At 37.3% G+C, this 14,585-nt stretch overlaps 1 protein-coding gene and 1 pseudogene across 6 annotated transcripts in view; one reads left to right on the top strand and one right to left on the bottom strand.

Moving 5' to 3' along the window:
• Window positions 1-14,585, bottom strand: part of VPS13C (vacuolar protein sorting 13 homolog C) — a 196,197-nt gene that overhangs the window by 39,723 nt on the left and 141,889 nt on the right. For 5 of the 6 annotated variants that reach the window (XM_035258764.3, XM_035258763.3, XM_078333289.1 and 2 more), the window contains 2 exons: window positions 13,442-13,568; window positions 298-533 (listed from right to left, as the gene is read on the bottom strand). In XM_035258764.3, the coding sequence (XP_035114655.3) occupies window positions 298-533; window positions 13,442-13,568 (363 nt within the window). Of the gene's footprint in view, window positions 1-297; window positions 534-1,467; window positions 1,488-13,441; window positions 13,569-14,585 lie in introns of all 6 variants that reach the window. The other variant, XR_013520680.1, reaches the window with a different exon arrangement.
• LOC128928732 (histone H2B.N pseudogene) lies at window positions 11,365-11,719 on the top strand (annotated as a pseudogene).

The raw sequence follows: 14,585 nt of genomic DNA on the forward strand, positions 1-14,585 counted from the left end.
TCTACCTCTGTATTTCCAATGCGCATGTACATCCTTCTTTGTACACCCTTTCCTTTTCTCAGTATTTTTGTAATTCATTAAAAAACACAAACACATATAAGGACAACAAGGAAGGAAGCAAACCACTCTTTTCCCCACGAACTGACAATGAGTATTGTGCAAAGTGAATACGTTTTACTGAATAAATATACACCACGTCGAAGTCAAACCAGGTATCCTTTTACTTTCCTCAAATTGGACATTATGAACTCAATGCCTTTTAAAGGTTTAGGAAGTCTTATTTTCCCTCTTGCATACCTGGTTATCCCAATATATGAAACTTCCTGCTTGCTTTCATTGTTAACCAGTGAAAGCCCAAGACTGTGGAGAGACAAGGTTATTTCATAATCAGCCTGTTCCATTTCTTCTGCCTGCAGTGCTTTGGAAACCAAGGCAACATCATCGGTGAAAAGCAAAACTCTCTGGCGCCCATCCAAAAATGATACCCAGTGTATCTGTATGTTTGCATCATATGGAAACTGTCCACATTCATCCTGGGAAAAAAAAAGACTTTTCATTAAACCCACACAGAGTAACTTTTTATTATATAAAGTAGAGAAAGATTAGAAAAGTTTAAGAAGCACTACTATAAATTGAAAAATTCTAACCATCAAAACGACATAAATTAAATTAAGCCATAATCTATTTTAAAACATACTCACCAATTATTTTCAAAACCTGACTAAAAGAATAGTTTTTTAATACCTTAGTCTGAATTATCTAGTGAGCGCTAAAAGGGCACAGAGCAGGATTAAGAGGATCTTTTGGTGGCACCAATGCCTTAAGATGCTTATTTGTCTCCAAGCTGGAGAACAGAACGGTTCACAAGTTTCTTAAAAATATAAACTCAGACTCACAAGTTTCTTAGAAATATAACCTCAGGCCAGATACAATGGGTCATACCTATAATCCCAGCACTTTGGGAGGCTGAGGTGGATCACCTGAGGTCAGTAGTTCAAGACCATCCTGGCCAAAAAAGTGAAACCCCATCTCTACCAAAACCACAAAAATTAGCCGGGCATGGTAGCAGGCACCTATAACCCCAGCTAATCAGGAGGCTGAAGCAGGAGAATCACTTGAACCTAGGAGGTGGAGTTTGCAGTGAGCCAAGATCACGTCAGTGCACTCCAGCCTGGGTGACCGGAGCAAAACTCCATCTCAAAAATTAAAAAAAATAATAAAAGAAAAAAAAGACATATAACCTCAGACAAAACCAGGATAGCTTATTTTTATGTTTTAATGATCTATAACATAGAAAATATTTACATAAATCACACTGGTGAAGCATGTAGCACTTAAACATATGAGGCTTGATTTGGTCAATGTTTTCAGAGGCTAAAATAATAAATTAATAATAAATTCTACTTCATTCAGGGCTTAACAAAAATAGAACAGCAGTTCATTTCAATAACTAGTACAAATACCTACTCTGTACTTTCCATTTCATGCTTTCCAGGGGAGGAAAAAAAAAGAAAAAACAAATGAAGTTACCAAGAGCATAAGAATAGCAGAGTGTCATTAATGTTCAAAATTTACTAATATTTTTAAGGTTTATTATATTATCAAAGAAGCCTAATTTTTGTACTAATAAGAAATCAAATTTTAATAAATACCTATTAAAGAGGTGAATTCTGTCCATGTAAACTATAAAATGTGCTATGTATCTTAGTTCACAGTTATTACTCCAATATTCTCAGACTCTTGTTTTTCATCTACTTCTTATGTTAAAAATTAAATGAAGTGCAATAACATATCCCCACGCAACTGTGTTTCAGTTAATTTCTAGCATTTTAAGTTTTATATGCTAATGCAATACTAGCCATTGCATGAAAGTTTATGGCTATCACTCCTTCTTTGTCATATTATCATTATCTATTTAATAATTTTGCTTTGAATTATACTTGGTCAGAAATTAAAATCAACTGAGAGTGATATCTCCAAAATGAAAAGAGTAGAAGCAACGCAGATTCACTCCTTACCACAGAAAACCAAACATAAACTTCTAGCGCCAACTTTATCACCAGCAATATCCCAGAACTTAAACCCAAGGCTGACACAATTCCTGGGACCACAGAGAACTAAAAAGCTCCATGCAGACTCTCAGAGAAATGAACTTCTCTCCCCACAATGCCTCTTCCCCAGTCTGCCTGGCATCGCATGCAGGAAATTTCTCTCAGGCTCAGAAAGCCAGCTTCCCCACCATCTTGGGCTCCCTTGCAGGAAAATCACTCCTGACTCAACCCATGGGAAGCATCACAAGTGCCTCAGAAAGAAAACCCCCCAAAGGCAGCTACAGCCAAAGAGGGGAAGCAGGATTAAAAACTCCACTCCAAGAATTTTTGCTCTTTATTTCAGCCAAAGGAGATGCCTATTCAGAGCAGCTGTTCACCAGCACCACACTGTGGGAGGCACAGTCCATAAATCTTCAGAACAGGAACCAATGGCCAGCCTTCCCACATAGCTAGGATATCCCCTTCGAGATGCAACCTCCCCCCCACCACTGGAGACAGTGTCAAATGTTTCTGAGAACTGAGGCAAACCAGGACTTACCATTTAGTGCTGAATAGGAGGCCGTGATCTAGGATAAAGAGGGCCCATAGGCACCTGCAAAGAACGTTTAAGCAAACATACTCTGGAAAGACCAAACCAAGCCAGGGAACAAAGACCAGAATAAATAAATAATCCTTCAATGTAAAGCCACAGACGCATGTCCACAAGAAACAACAGCAAGCAGGGAACCATGGCCTCCCCAAATAGACAAAGCAAAGTGCCAGTGACAAGCTTGGAGCTCTAGATCAAGAATTCAAAATAGCAATTCTAAGAAAGTTAGCAACTTACAAATAACACAGAAAAACAATTAAGAAATTTATCCGAGAAACTGAAACAGATTGAAATAATAAAATTAAACAGAAATGCTGGAATGAAGAAACAAATTTGCTGAACTGAAAAATGCATTGGAGGCTCTTAACAGCAGACTAAATCAAGTAGAGAAAATAATCAGTTAGCTCTAAGACAGGCTACTTGAAAATATACAGAGCAGAAACAGAATTTAAAAAAACAAAGAATGCCTGCAAGATATAGAGAGTAACCTCAAAAGAACAAATCTAAGAGTCACTGGTGGTCACGAGTGAGTTGAGAAAGTGCAAGGAGTAGAAAGTTAATTAAAGAATTAATAAGATAAAACGTTCCCTATTGGAGAAAGACAGAAATGTAGTTAAAGGTCAGAGATCACCAAACAGATTCAATCCAAATAAGACTATCCCAAGGCATATAATAATCAAACTCTCAAAGGCCTATGACAAAGAGAGAACCCTAAAAGCAGCAAAAGAAAAGCAAATAACATAAAGAAGCTGCAGTTTGTTTGGCAACTGACTTCTCAGAAAACCATGCCCTGCAGGAGGCAGTAGGACAACATATTCAAAGTGCTGAAGGGGAAGAAAAATCCTGTCAACCAAGAATATTGTATCCAACAAAGCTTTCTTTCGAACATAACAGAGAGAGAGTGTTATCAGACAAACGGAGGCTGAAGGAATTCATTATCTTTAGACGCATCTTACTAAAAATGATAAACGGAGTACTTCAGTATGAAAGAAAAGGATGCTAAAATGAAAAAAAAGGAGGCGTAAAACTCACTCATAAAACTAAGATCATAGACAAATTCAGAATAATCTAACACCATAATTGCGGTGTGTAACCTACTCATATATCTAGAATAAAAACTAAAAGACGAATCTACCAAAAGTAATTATAGCAACCTGTTAAAAAGCAATATAATAAATATAATAAGATATAAATTGAGACAAGAGAATGTCAAGATGTATGGGGGATGGACTTAAAGTATAGTGTTTAGTTTCCTTGCTTTCCTTTCTGATCCAAGTTAAATTGTCATTTGTTTAAAATAATGTACTGGGTCTATAAAGATGTTTTTTGTAAGCCTCATGGTAACCACAAAGCAAAAAACTATAATAAATATACTAAAAACACAAAGCAACAAACTAAAACATACTGTCAGAGAAAAAGGACTTAACACTAAGGAAGATAGTTAAAAAAAATATGAAAGAAAGAGTGGCATTATAAAATAATCAGAAAGGCTGGGCGTAATGGCTCACAGCTGTAATCCCAGCACTTTAGGAGGCCGAGATGGGCAGACTGTCTGAGGTCAGGAGTTCAAAACCAGTCTGGCCAACATGGTGAAACTCCATCTCTACTAAAAACACACAAAAAAAATACTTTAGCTGGCTGTGGTGGTGTGTGCCCGTAATCCCAGCTACTTGGGAGGTTGAGGCAGGGGAACTGCTTGAACCAGGGAGGTAGATGTTGTAGTAAGCTGAAATCATACCACTGCACTCCAGCCTGGGTGACAGAGTGAGAAAGGAAGAGAGAAGAGGAAGAGAAGAGGAAGAGGAAGAGAAAGAAAGAGAAAGAGAAGAGAGAAGACAAGATGGACAGATGAGAAAGAAGGACGGAGGGGAAGGGGAGGGGAGAGGAGACCTGTAACAAAATGGCAGTAGTAAGTCCTTAATAATCAATAATAACATTGAATGTAAATAGACTAAATTTTGTAATTAATAGAAATGGAGTGGCTGGGTGAATAAAAAAATAAGGCCTAACTATATGCTGTCTACCAGAAACATACTTCATCTATAAAGAAAGACATAGGGTGAAAGCGAAGGGATAGAAAAAGATATTCCACAATAATGGAAGTCAAGAATAAAAGAATAGGAGTAGCTATACTTACATCAAATAAAACAGATTTCAAGGCTAAGATTCTAAAAAGATTCAAAGTCATTATATAATGATAAAGGGGTCAATTCAGCAAAAGGATATAACAGTTGTAAATATATGTACCCAAAACCAGAGCAGCCAGATATATAAAAAAAATAATAACAGATCTTTATTAATAGACTACTAATAGGGGACTTCACTATTAATAGGGGACTTCAACACCTCCATTCTCAGGAATAGAAAGACATCCAGACCAAAAATCAACAAAGAAACACTGGAGTTAGACTACACTTTAGACCAAATGGATCCAACTGACATGTAAAGAACATTTATCCAACTGCTGCAGAATAAACCTTCTTCTCAGCAGCACATGGAACATTCTCCAGGAAGACCATATGGTAGGCCACCAAACAAGTCACAAAAAATTCAAAAAGCTGAAATCATATCAAGTATCTTTTCTGTCTGTAATGGAATAAAACTAGAAATCAATAACAAGAGAAATTTATAAAGTATAAAAACACACTGAAATTAAATAACATCTTCCTGAACAGTAAGTCAATGAAGAAATTAAGAAGGAAATATAAAACTGTCTTAAAACAAATGCAAATGGAAACAGCATATATCAAAATTTACAGGATTCAGCAAAAGCAGCACTAAGAAGGAACTTTACAGCAATAAATGCCCATATCAAAAGAACAGAAAACTTCAAATAACCTAACAATACACCTTAAGGATTTAGAAAAGCAAGAATAAACCGAACCCAAAAAGAGTAGAAGGAAAAAACTAATAAAGATTAAAGCAGAAATAAATAAAATTAAGACTAAAAAATACAAAAAATCAATGAAACAAAGAGTAAGTTTTATGAAAACATAAAATGGACAAACTTTCAGCTAGACTACAAAAAGTGAGAAGGCCCCAAATAAAATCAGACATGAATGAGGAGACATAACAATTGATTCCAAGGATATAAAAGGATCATTAGAGACTATTTTGAACAACTATCTGCCAACAAATTGGAAAACAGAGAAGAAAGAGATAAATTTCTGGACACATACAGTCTACAATCAACCCTGAAGAAACAGAAAACCTAACTGGAAAACACCACGTTAAGTGAAATAAGCCAGGAGCAGACAGTTAAACACTGCACATTCTCACTTATATGTGGTAGCTAAAAAACGGCTGGTCTCATAAAGCAAAAATTAGAATAGTGGATACTAGAGGCTAGGAAGGATAGGCAGAAGTGGGGATAGGGAAAGTTTTTTAAAGGATACAAAATTACGGCAAGATAGAAGCAACCAGTTGTAGTGTTCTATAGCATTGTAGGATGACTATAGTAAACAATAATATTATTATTGTTACATATATAGCTAGAAAAAGGATACTGAATGTTCCCAACACAAAGAAATGAGAAAGAGACACAAAGACATTAAGTACTCTGATCTGATCATTATGTACCCCATAAGTATGTACAATTATGTGTCAATTTTTAAAAATTATTTTAAAAGAAACACAAAGCTCCAGCAGACCAATTACAAGTAACAAGATGAAAGCAATAACAAAGTCTTCCATCAAAGGAAAGCCCAGGACCTGATGGCTTCACTGTTGAATTCTACCAAACACTTCAAAAATGAACTTATGGCCAGGCGCAGTGCGATGGTTCACGTCTATAATCCCAGCACTTTGGAAGGTACTAGGATTTGTGGATGGATAATGAGATCTAGACCATCCTGGCCAATAAGGTGAAACCCTGTCTCTACTAAAATACAAAAAACTAGCTGGGCATGGTGGTGTGTGCTTGTGGTCCCAGCTACTTGGGAAGCTGAGGCAGGGGAATAGCTTGAACCTGGGAGGCAGAGGTTGCAGTGAGCAGAGATCGTGCCACTGCACTCCAGCCTGGCGACACAGCAAGACTCCATTTCCAAAAAAAAAATGAACTTAAAACCATTCTACTTAAACTCTTCAAAAAAAACTGAAGAGGGGGGAATACTTCTAAACTGATTTTACAAGGCCAGCATTATGCTGTTACTAAAACCAGACAAAGATATAACAACTACAATCCTCGACAAAACACTAGTAAACTGAATACAATAACACATTAAAAAGATCAATCATGATCAAGTGAGATTCATGATAGGGATACAAGGATGGATCAACATATGCAAATTAATATGATACATGATATTAACAGAATCAAGGACAAAAACCATCAACAGATGCCAAAGAAGCATTTGACAAAATTTGATACTGTTTTATGACAAAAGCTCTCAACAAACGAGGTACAGAAGGAACATACCTCAAAATTATAAAGGCTGTATGTAACAAACCCACAGCTAATATCATACTGAAGAGGAAACAGCTGAAAGCCTTTTCGCTAAGATCTAGAGCAAGACAAGGATGCCCACTTTCACCATTTTTATTTCACATAGTGAAGTCCTAGTCAGAGCCCTTAGGCAAGAGAAAGAAAAAAAGGGCATGGAAATTTGAGGGGAAAAAAAAGTCAAATTATCCTTGCTCACAAACAACATATTTAGAAAAACCTAAAGACTCCACACACATAATCAAAAAAAAAAAAACCAACCTATTAAAACATAAATTTGGTAAAGTTGCATGATAAAAAATCAACATCTAAAAATCAAATGGCCAAGCACAGTAGCTCATGCCTGTAATCCCAGCACTTTCAGAGGCCAAGGTGGATGGATCACTTGACCTCAGGAATTTGAGACCAGCCTAGGCAACATGGCAAAACTCCACCTCTCCAAAAATAAAAATAAAAGCCAGGATTGGTGGTATACACCTGTAGTCCCTGATACTCAAGAGACTCAGGTGGGAGAATTACTTGAGACTGGGAGGTTGAGGCTGCAGTGAACCACGATCACACCACTGCGCTCCAGCCCAGGTGACAGAGCAAGATCCTGTCTCCAAAAGAAAATCAATTGCATAGCTCTATGCCAACAAAAAACAAACTAAAAAAGAAAGCAAGAAAGCAATCCCATTTACAATAGCTACAAGAAATATAGAACACCTAGGAATAAGATTTAACAAAACTGGATAAAGCTGTGAAACACTAATGAAAGAAATGAAAGAGAACATCAAGAAATGAAAAGATATCCCTCATTCATTGTTTATAAGAATTTTATTGTTAAAATGTCTCTACTACCCAAAGTGATCTATAAGACCAATGCAATCCATATCAAAATATCAACGATATTCTTCACAGCAATAGAAAAAAACCTAAAATTCATGTGGAACCACATAAGACCCCAAATAACCAAAGTAATTCTGAGCAAAAAGACTAAAGCTGGACACATCATACTAACTGACCTCAAAATATACCACAGTCATAGTAACCAAACAATGTGATACTGGCATAAAAAGCAGACCAATAAAACAGAATAGAAACCCTGGAGATAAATCCATGCATTTATAGCCAACTCATCTTCAACAAGGTGACAAGAGGAAAAGACAGTGTCTTCAATAAATGATGCTGGGAAAACTGGATAACCATATAATGCAGAAGAATTAAACTAGACCCCTACCTCTTACATATACAAAAATAAACCTGAAATAGATTAAAGACTTAAATTTAAGACCTGATACCACAAAAAGAATACTTAAAGAAAACGTTGGAGAAATGCTTTGGGACATTGGTCCAGGCAAAGACTTTTTGGATAAGACCTCAAAAGCGTGATCAACAGAAGTAAAAACAAACATACAGGATTATATTAAGCTAAAAGGATGCACAGCAAAGGAAACAACCAACAGTAGAGACAACATACAGAAAGAGAGAAATTATTGGCAAACTATCTGTCTACTAAGAGATTAATAATCAGAAAATACAAGGAACTCAAAACACTCACCAAGCTTGTGCTGATGGGAATGTAAAGTAGTAGAGCTACGTGGAAAACAGTATGTAGTTTCCTCAAAAAACTAAAAACAGAACCAGAATCCAGCAATTCCACTGCTTGGTATACATCCCAATGAAGGGAAATCAGGGTATCAAAGAGATATCTGTAGACCCATATTTACTGCAGCACTCCACAACATGGAACCAACCTAAACGTCCATCAATAGATGAATGGATAAAAAAATGTACTACATATACAGAATGAAGTATTATTCAGTCATTAAAATGATGGCAATCCTGTCATTTGCAGCAACTGGACAGGACTGGAGGTCATTACGTTAAGTCAAGTCAGTCAAGTACAGACAGACAAACACCGCATGTTCTCACTCACATGTGGGAGCTAAAGAAAGTGGATTTTATTTTATAGAGAGTTGTTATTGGTTACCAAAGGATGAGAAGGGGATGGGAGGGAATAAGAGAGGTTAATGGGTACAAAAATATAGTCAGAAGGAATTAGATCTTGTGTTAGCTAACAGAGGATTATTATACTTAATGATAATGTCGTAAATAGCTTTTATTATTTTGAGATACGTTCCGTCAATACCTAGCTTATTGAGGGTTTTTAGCATAAAGCGCTGTTGAATTTTGTCAAAGGCCTTCTCTGCATCAATTGAGATAATCATGTGGTTTTTGTCTTTGGTTGTTTATGTGGTGAATTATGTTTACAGACTTGTGTATGTTGACCCAGTCTTGCATCCCTGGGATGAATCCTACTTGATCATGCTGGATAAGCTTTTTGATGTGCTGTTGCAATCGGCTTGCCAGTATTTTATTGAAGATTTTTGCATCTATGTTCATCATGGATATTGGCCTGAAGTTTTCTTTTCTTGCTCAGTCTCTGTTGGGTTTTGGTATCAGGATGATGTTGGTCTCATAAAATGATTTGGAAAGGATTCTCTCTTTTTGGATTATTTGGAATAGTTTCAGAAGGAATGGTACCAGCTCCTCTTTGCGTGTCTGGCAGAATTCAGCTGTGAACCCATCTGGACCTGAGCTTTTTTTGGGTGGTAGGCTCTTAATTGCTGACTCAACTTCAGCCCTTGTTATTGGTCTATTCAGGGCTTTGACTTCTTCCTGGTTTAGGCTTGGGAGGATGCAAGGGTCCAGGAATTTAACCATTTCTTCCAGGTTTACTAGTTTATGTGCACAGAGTTGTTCGTAATAATCTCTGATGATGGTTTGAATTTCTGTGGAATCTGTGGTGATATCCTCTTTATCGTTTTTTATTGCATCTATTTGATTATTCTCTCTCTTCTTTTTTACTCATCTGGCTAGTGGTCTATTTTGTTGATCTTTTTGAAAAATCAGCTCCTGGATTTCTTGATTTTTTTTTAAGGGTTTTTTGTGTCTCTATCTCCTTCAGTTCTGCTCTGATCTTAGTTATTTCTTGTCTTCTGCCAGGTTTTGAGTTTTTTTGATCATGCTCCTCTAGATCTTTCAATTTTAATGATAGGGTGTCAATTTTAGATCTCTCCTTGCTTCTCATGGGGGCATTTATTGCTATATATTTTCCTCTAGAGACTGCTTTAAATGTGTCCTAGAGATTCTGGTATGTTGTGTCTTCGTTCTCATTGGTTTCAAAGAACTTCTTTATTTCTGCCTTCATTTCATTGTTTATTCAGTCAACATTCAAGAGCCAGTTGTTCAGTTTCCATGAAGCTGTGCGGTTCTGAGTTAGTTTCTGAATTCTGAGTTCTAACTTGATTGCACTGTGGTCTGAGAGACTGTTATGATTTCCGTTCTTTTGCATTTGATGAAGAGTGATTTACTTCCAATTATGTGGTCAATTTTAGAGTAGGTGTAATATGGTGCTGATAAGAATGTATATTCTGTGGATTTGGGGTGGAGAGTTCTGTAAATGTCTTATTAGGTTTGCTTGTTCCAGGTCTGAGTGCAAGTCGTGGATATCCTTGTTAATTTTCTGTCTGGTTGATCTGTCTAATATTGACAATGGGGTGTTAAAGTCTCCACTACTACTGTGTGGGATTCTAAGTCTCTTTGTAAGTCATTGGGAACGTGTCTTATGTATCTGGGTGCTCCTGTACTGGGTGCATATATATTTAGAATCATTAGCTCTTCTTGTTGCATTGATCCTTTTAGCATTATGTAATGTCCTTCTTTGTCTCTTTGATCTTTGTTGCTTTAAAGTCTATTTTATCTGAGACTAGGATTGCAACGCCTGCTTTTTTTGCTCTCCATTTGCTTGGTTAATCTTCCTCCATCTCTTTATTTTGAGCCTTTGTGTATCCTTGCATGTGAGATGGGTTTCCTGGAAACAGCACACCAATGGGTTTTGACTTTTTATACAATTTGCCAGACTGTGTCTTTTGATTGGGCATTTAGCCCATTTACATTGAGGGTTAATATTGTTATGTGTGAATTCGATCCTACCATTTTGATGCTAGCTGGCTGTTTTTCCCGTTAGTTGATGCAGATTCTTCACTGTATTAATGCTCTTTACCATTTGGTATGTTTTTGGAGTGGCTGGTACTGGTTGTTCCTTTCTATGTGTAGTGCCTCTTTCAGGCACTCTTGCAAAGCAGGCCTGGTGGTGACAAAATCTCTGAGTACTTGCTTGTTCGCAAAGAATTTTATTTTTCCTTCACTTATGAAGCTTAGTTTGGCTGGATATGAAATCCTGGGTTGAAGGTTCAGCCACTGCTCTGAGCTAATAGCATAAGGACTGAGCTTTCAACATGGACTTCATTTGCTTAAATGACCTAATATTCCCTAAGAAAAGACTGAACTTTATTTCCCAGTCAAAAAGAAGTATGAGTGGGCCAACTCAGCCACTGGGAAGAAGAGGAGGTGGAGAAACAAGAGGAAGAAGGAAGTCTATTTTAGATACATGGGGAAAATCCTAATGCAAACCCACCCTGACTTCAGCGGGCGCTTCTGGGTCTTGTATGCACTAGGTGCTCTGAATGCTGGGGAACCGGAATGGGTTAGCCTGGAGGCATCAGACTGTCATTCTACAACCACAGAAGAGCCATCACTGGCAGAGAGATCCTTGGCACAGTTAAGCAGAGATCCTCTCAGAAGAGCTTTTGAATAAATGAAGTTGTTCTGAATGGCCTTGTTTAAATGACTGCATTTGTTGGAAAACTGGATGTGTTAGAAGGCTGGCTTGGAAGACAAGGTGTCTGAGAAGCCGTCCTGCTGCACGAGGAGTTTCACTGCTGCACACCTAGTCTATGGGGCCTGTGTTTTTGGCCTCTGACTTACTTCATAAAAATAATAAAGGCATTTTCTCTTGTGCAAAAAAAAAAAAGAAAGAATGCTACCTTTTTCTGATGACGCATTTTTTTCACAAAGCCCATGTTGAGTTTTTTTCTGTTTATCATACTTAAATGAGGAAATATCTGTGTAAACCTAGTGTTGGCCAACAATGTATGATTTTCTTTGAAATTCCCTGTCATGTCCACTTGGCCTGGGCAGAACTCCCTTCTTTGACCAAGTGAGTGGAAAAGGACATGAACACTTTCCTTGCTTTTGGCTCGGTTTTCAATACCTGACAGATTATCTGCTGACTGAGGTGGAATCACCCTCTCTTCCTACTGTCTTGTTCTCTAACACCAAATAGAAGAGAAACATTAAAAACGGAAATCCCTGATCATGCCGTTAACAGAATTCTTCCTGGATCTGCTTCTATACACAGGCCTTTAAATTCTCCTCCAGAATGTCATTGCCACCCTCTCTCTAGTATCTATATGCTACTTACTGGGAGCTATGGTTATTATTAAATGTGAGGAGAGAAGAAATGAAGATAATTCAATCACTGCTGGCCAATTACCATTTTAAAGCAAAAGTCAAGGAAGCCTTTTAACAGCTGGCGGTATTGGACAATGAACAGTGGACAATGACACTATTTAAACTCTTTCATCATGGAATACATTCATACAGAAACTAAATGATCTGCTACTAATGCAGGAGCAATTCCTATATTCGATGGGAGGCTGGTAAATTCTTAGGGCCCTTTCAGAGGCTGAGAGTATAAAAAATAACATGTTTAATCAATTCAACACCCTAAATATTGTTGCAATAAATATTTCAGGCCAGGCGCGGTGGCTCACACCTATAATCCCAGCACTTTGGGAGGCTGAGGCGGGTGGATCATGAGGTCAAGAGATCGAGACCATCCTGGTCAACATGGTGAAACCCCGTCTCTACTAAAAATACAAAAATTAGCTGGGCATGGTGGCAAGTGCCTGTAGTCCCAGCTACTCAGGAGGCTGAGGCAGGACAACTGCCTGAAGCAGGAGGCCAAGGTTCCAGTGAGCCGAGATCATGCCATTGCACTCCAAAAGCGAAACTCCGTCTCAAAAAAAAAATTTTTTTTCACTAAATGTCTTACATGGGGTAATGTGCCAACTCCATTAATTAACAAAATATATAGCTGTGTTTAGGAAGACATGCTTCAAAAACTCATAGCCAAAGGTGGCATAGATATGTTCAAAATAAAGTTATTTTTAACTTAGTCTTACAATTCCTTCCTTTTAAAATAGGTAAATAAAGAGGGGGCTTTAGTGGTCTTTACTTGGGCAAGATAAAGCAGGTCTATTTTTTAAACTGTAAATAAATGGTTTAGATTGATCTAGGATAATATATTGGTTAGAACTACAATATTCGCCATCTAAAGTCCAAAAGCTGCTTATTCTGGAAATACTTCCAATTCATTTCAGTTCAGTTAGGACACGGAGGCAGTGGAGACAGCTTCTCTACTTTCTTCACTGTCAGGGAACTCATACAGCACTCATGCACGTCAAATGGTACCTTTAACAGATCATGTTCCCCAACATTTGCTGCATACGTCCATGTAAGTTTTCTGGTACCAGTAGGATCCGCCCAGGCAAAAAGTCGAGCTTGTCTTGGCAGCAAGACCATTTCTTCTGGTGACCCACTAAAACCCAACGGACAGAGAGAAGATCAGATTATCTTCGAGTTAAAAACCCAAACCTGTAATTTACTGAGGAGGGGATTAGCACAAGAGTCCTATGAAATTGCTTTGGTTAATAAAATACAACTCTACCTAAAAACAAGTACCCCAAAATGTCTAATAAACTCATGGTTTTTAAGCTTGGAGAAACAGAATATTGCCATTTCTGAAGCTTCAGGGCACCTGCAATTGATCCAGGTGGAATTATACCAATGGAATTCATTAGGGTAAGCAGATTAGCAGATCAAAGCCCACCTGTAGAAATGGCTCTAAACAATAAATATCTTTAGCAGCAGAAGAACTTCACTCAGTGCTTAAATTTAAACACTTTTTTTTTTTAGAGACAGCGTCTCCCTATGTTTCCCAGGCTGGAGTGCAGTGGCCATTCAGAGGTAAGATCATATCGTACTACAGCCTCAGATTCCTGGGCTCATGAGATCCTCCTACCCAAGGCTTTCAAGTAGCTGTGACTATAGGTATGCATTACCATGACCAGCTAAGCTTTTAAATCAAACATGATACTTAAGATGTATTATGGGTCACAGCAACCAAAAACAATTATGTCCACACCCTTACTATGCAAACTGTGGTCTGTAAACAAGCAGCTAAGGATTTCCTGGGGACTTGTGGAAAATGCAAAGTCCTGGGCCCCATCCAAAATTTACTAAATCAAAATCTGCATCTGACCAAGATTCCCAGGATGTTTTTAAATTGATGATTAAAGAAGTATTTGTCCATTTAATGCAAAAAAATATTCCAGAGAACTGGGAGAAAAAAGTAATCCAACTAGGTTTTAATCCTAATACGTACTTTAAAATCTCTCACTGGATTCACTCCATTAGAATTAAGACTAGGGAAATCTTTAAGGAATTTACATATATACATATATTTATATGAGTGTATATGTGTATAAATATATATTCATATATACACATGTGTTAATATAAACATATATAATTTTATAAATAAAATTATTTTTAA

Source organism: Callithrix jacchus, chromosome 8, assembly GCF_049354715.1.
Source record: "Callithrix jacchus isolate 240 chromosome 8, calJac240_pri, whole genome shotgun sequence".
Lineage (NCBI taxonomy): Eukaryota > Metazoa > Chordata > Mammalia > Primates > Cebidae > Callithrix > Callithrix jacchus.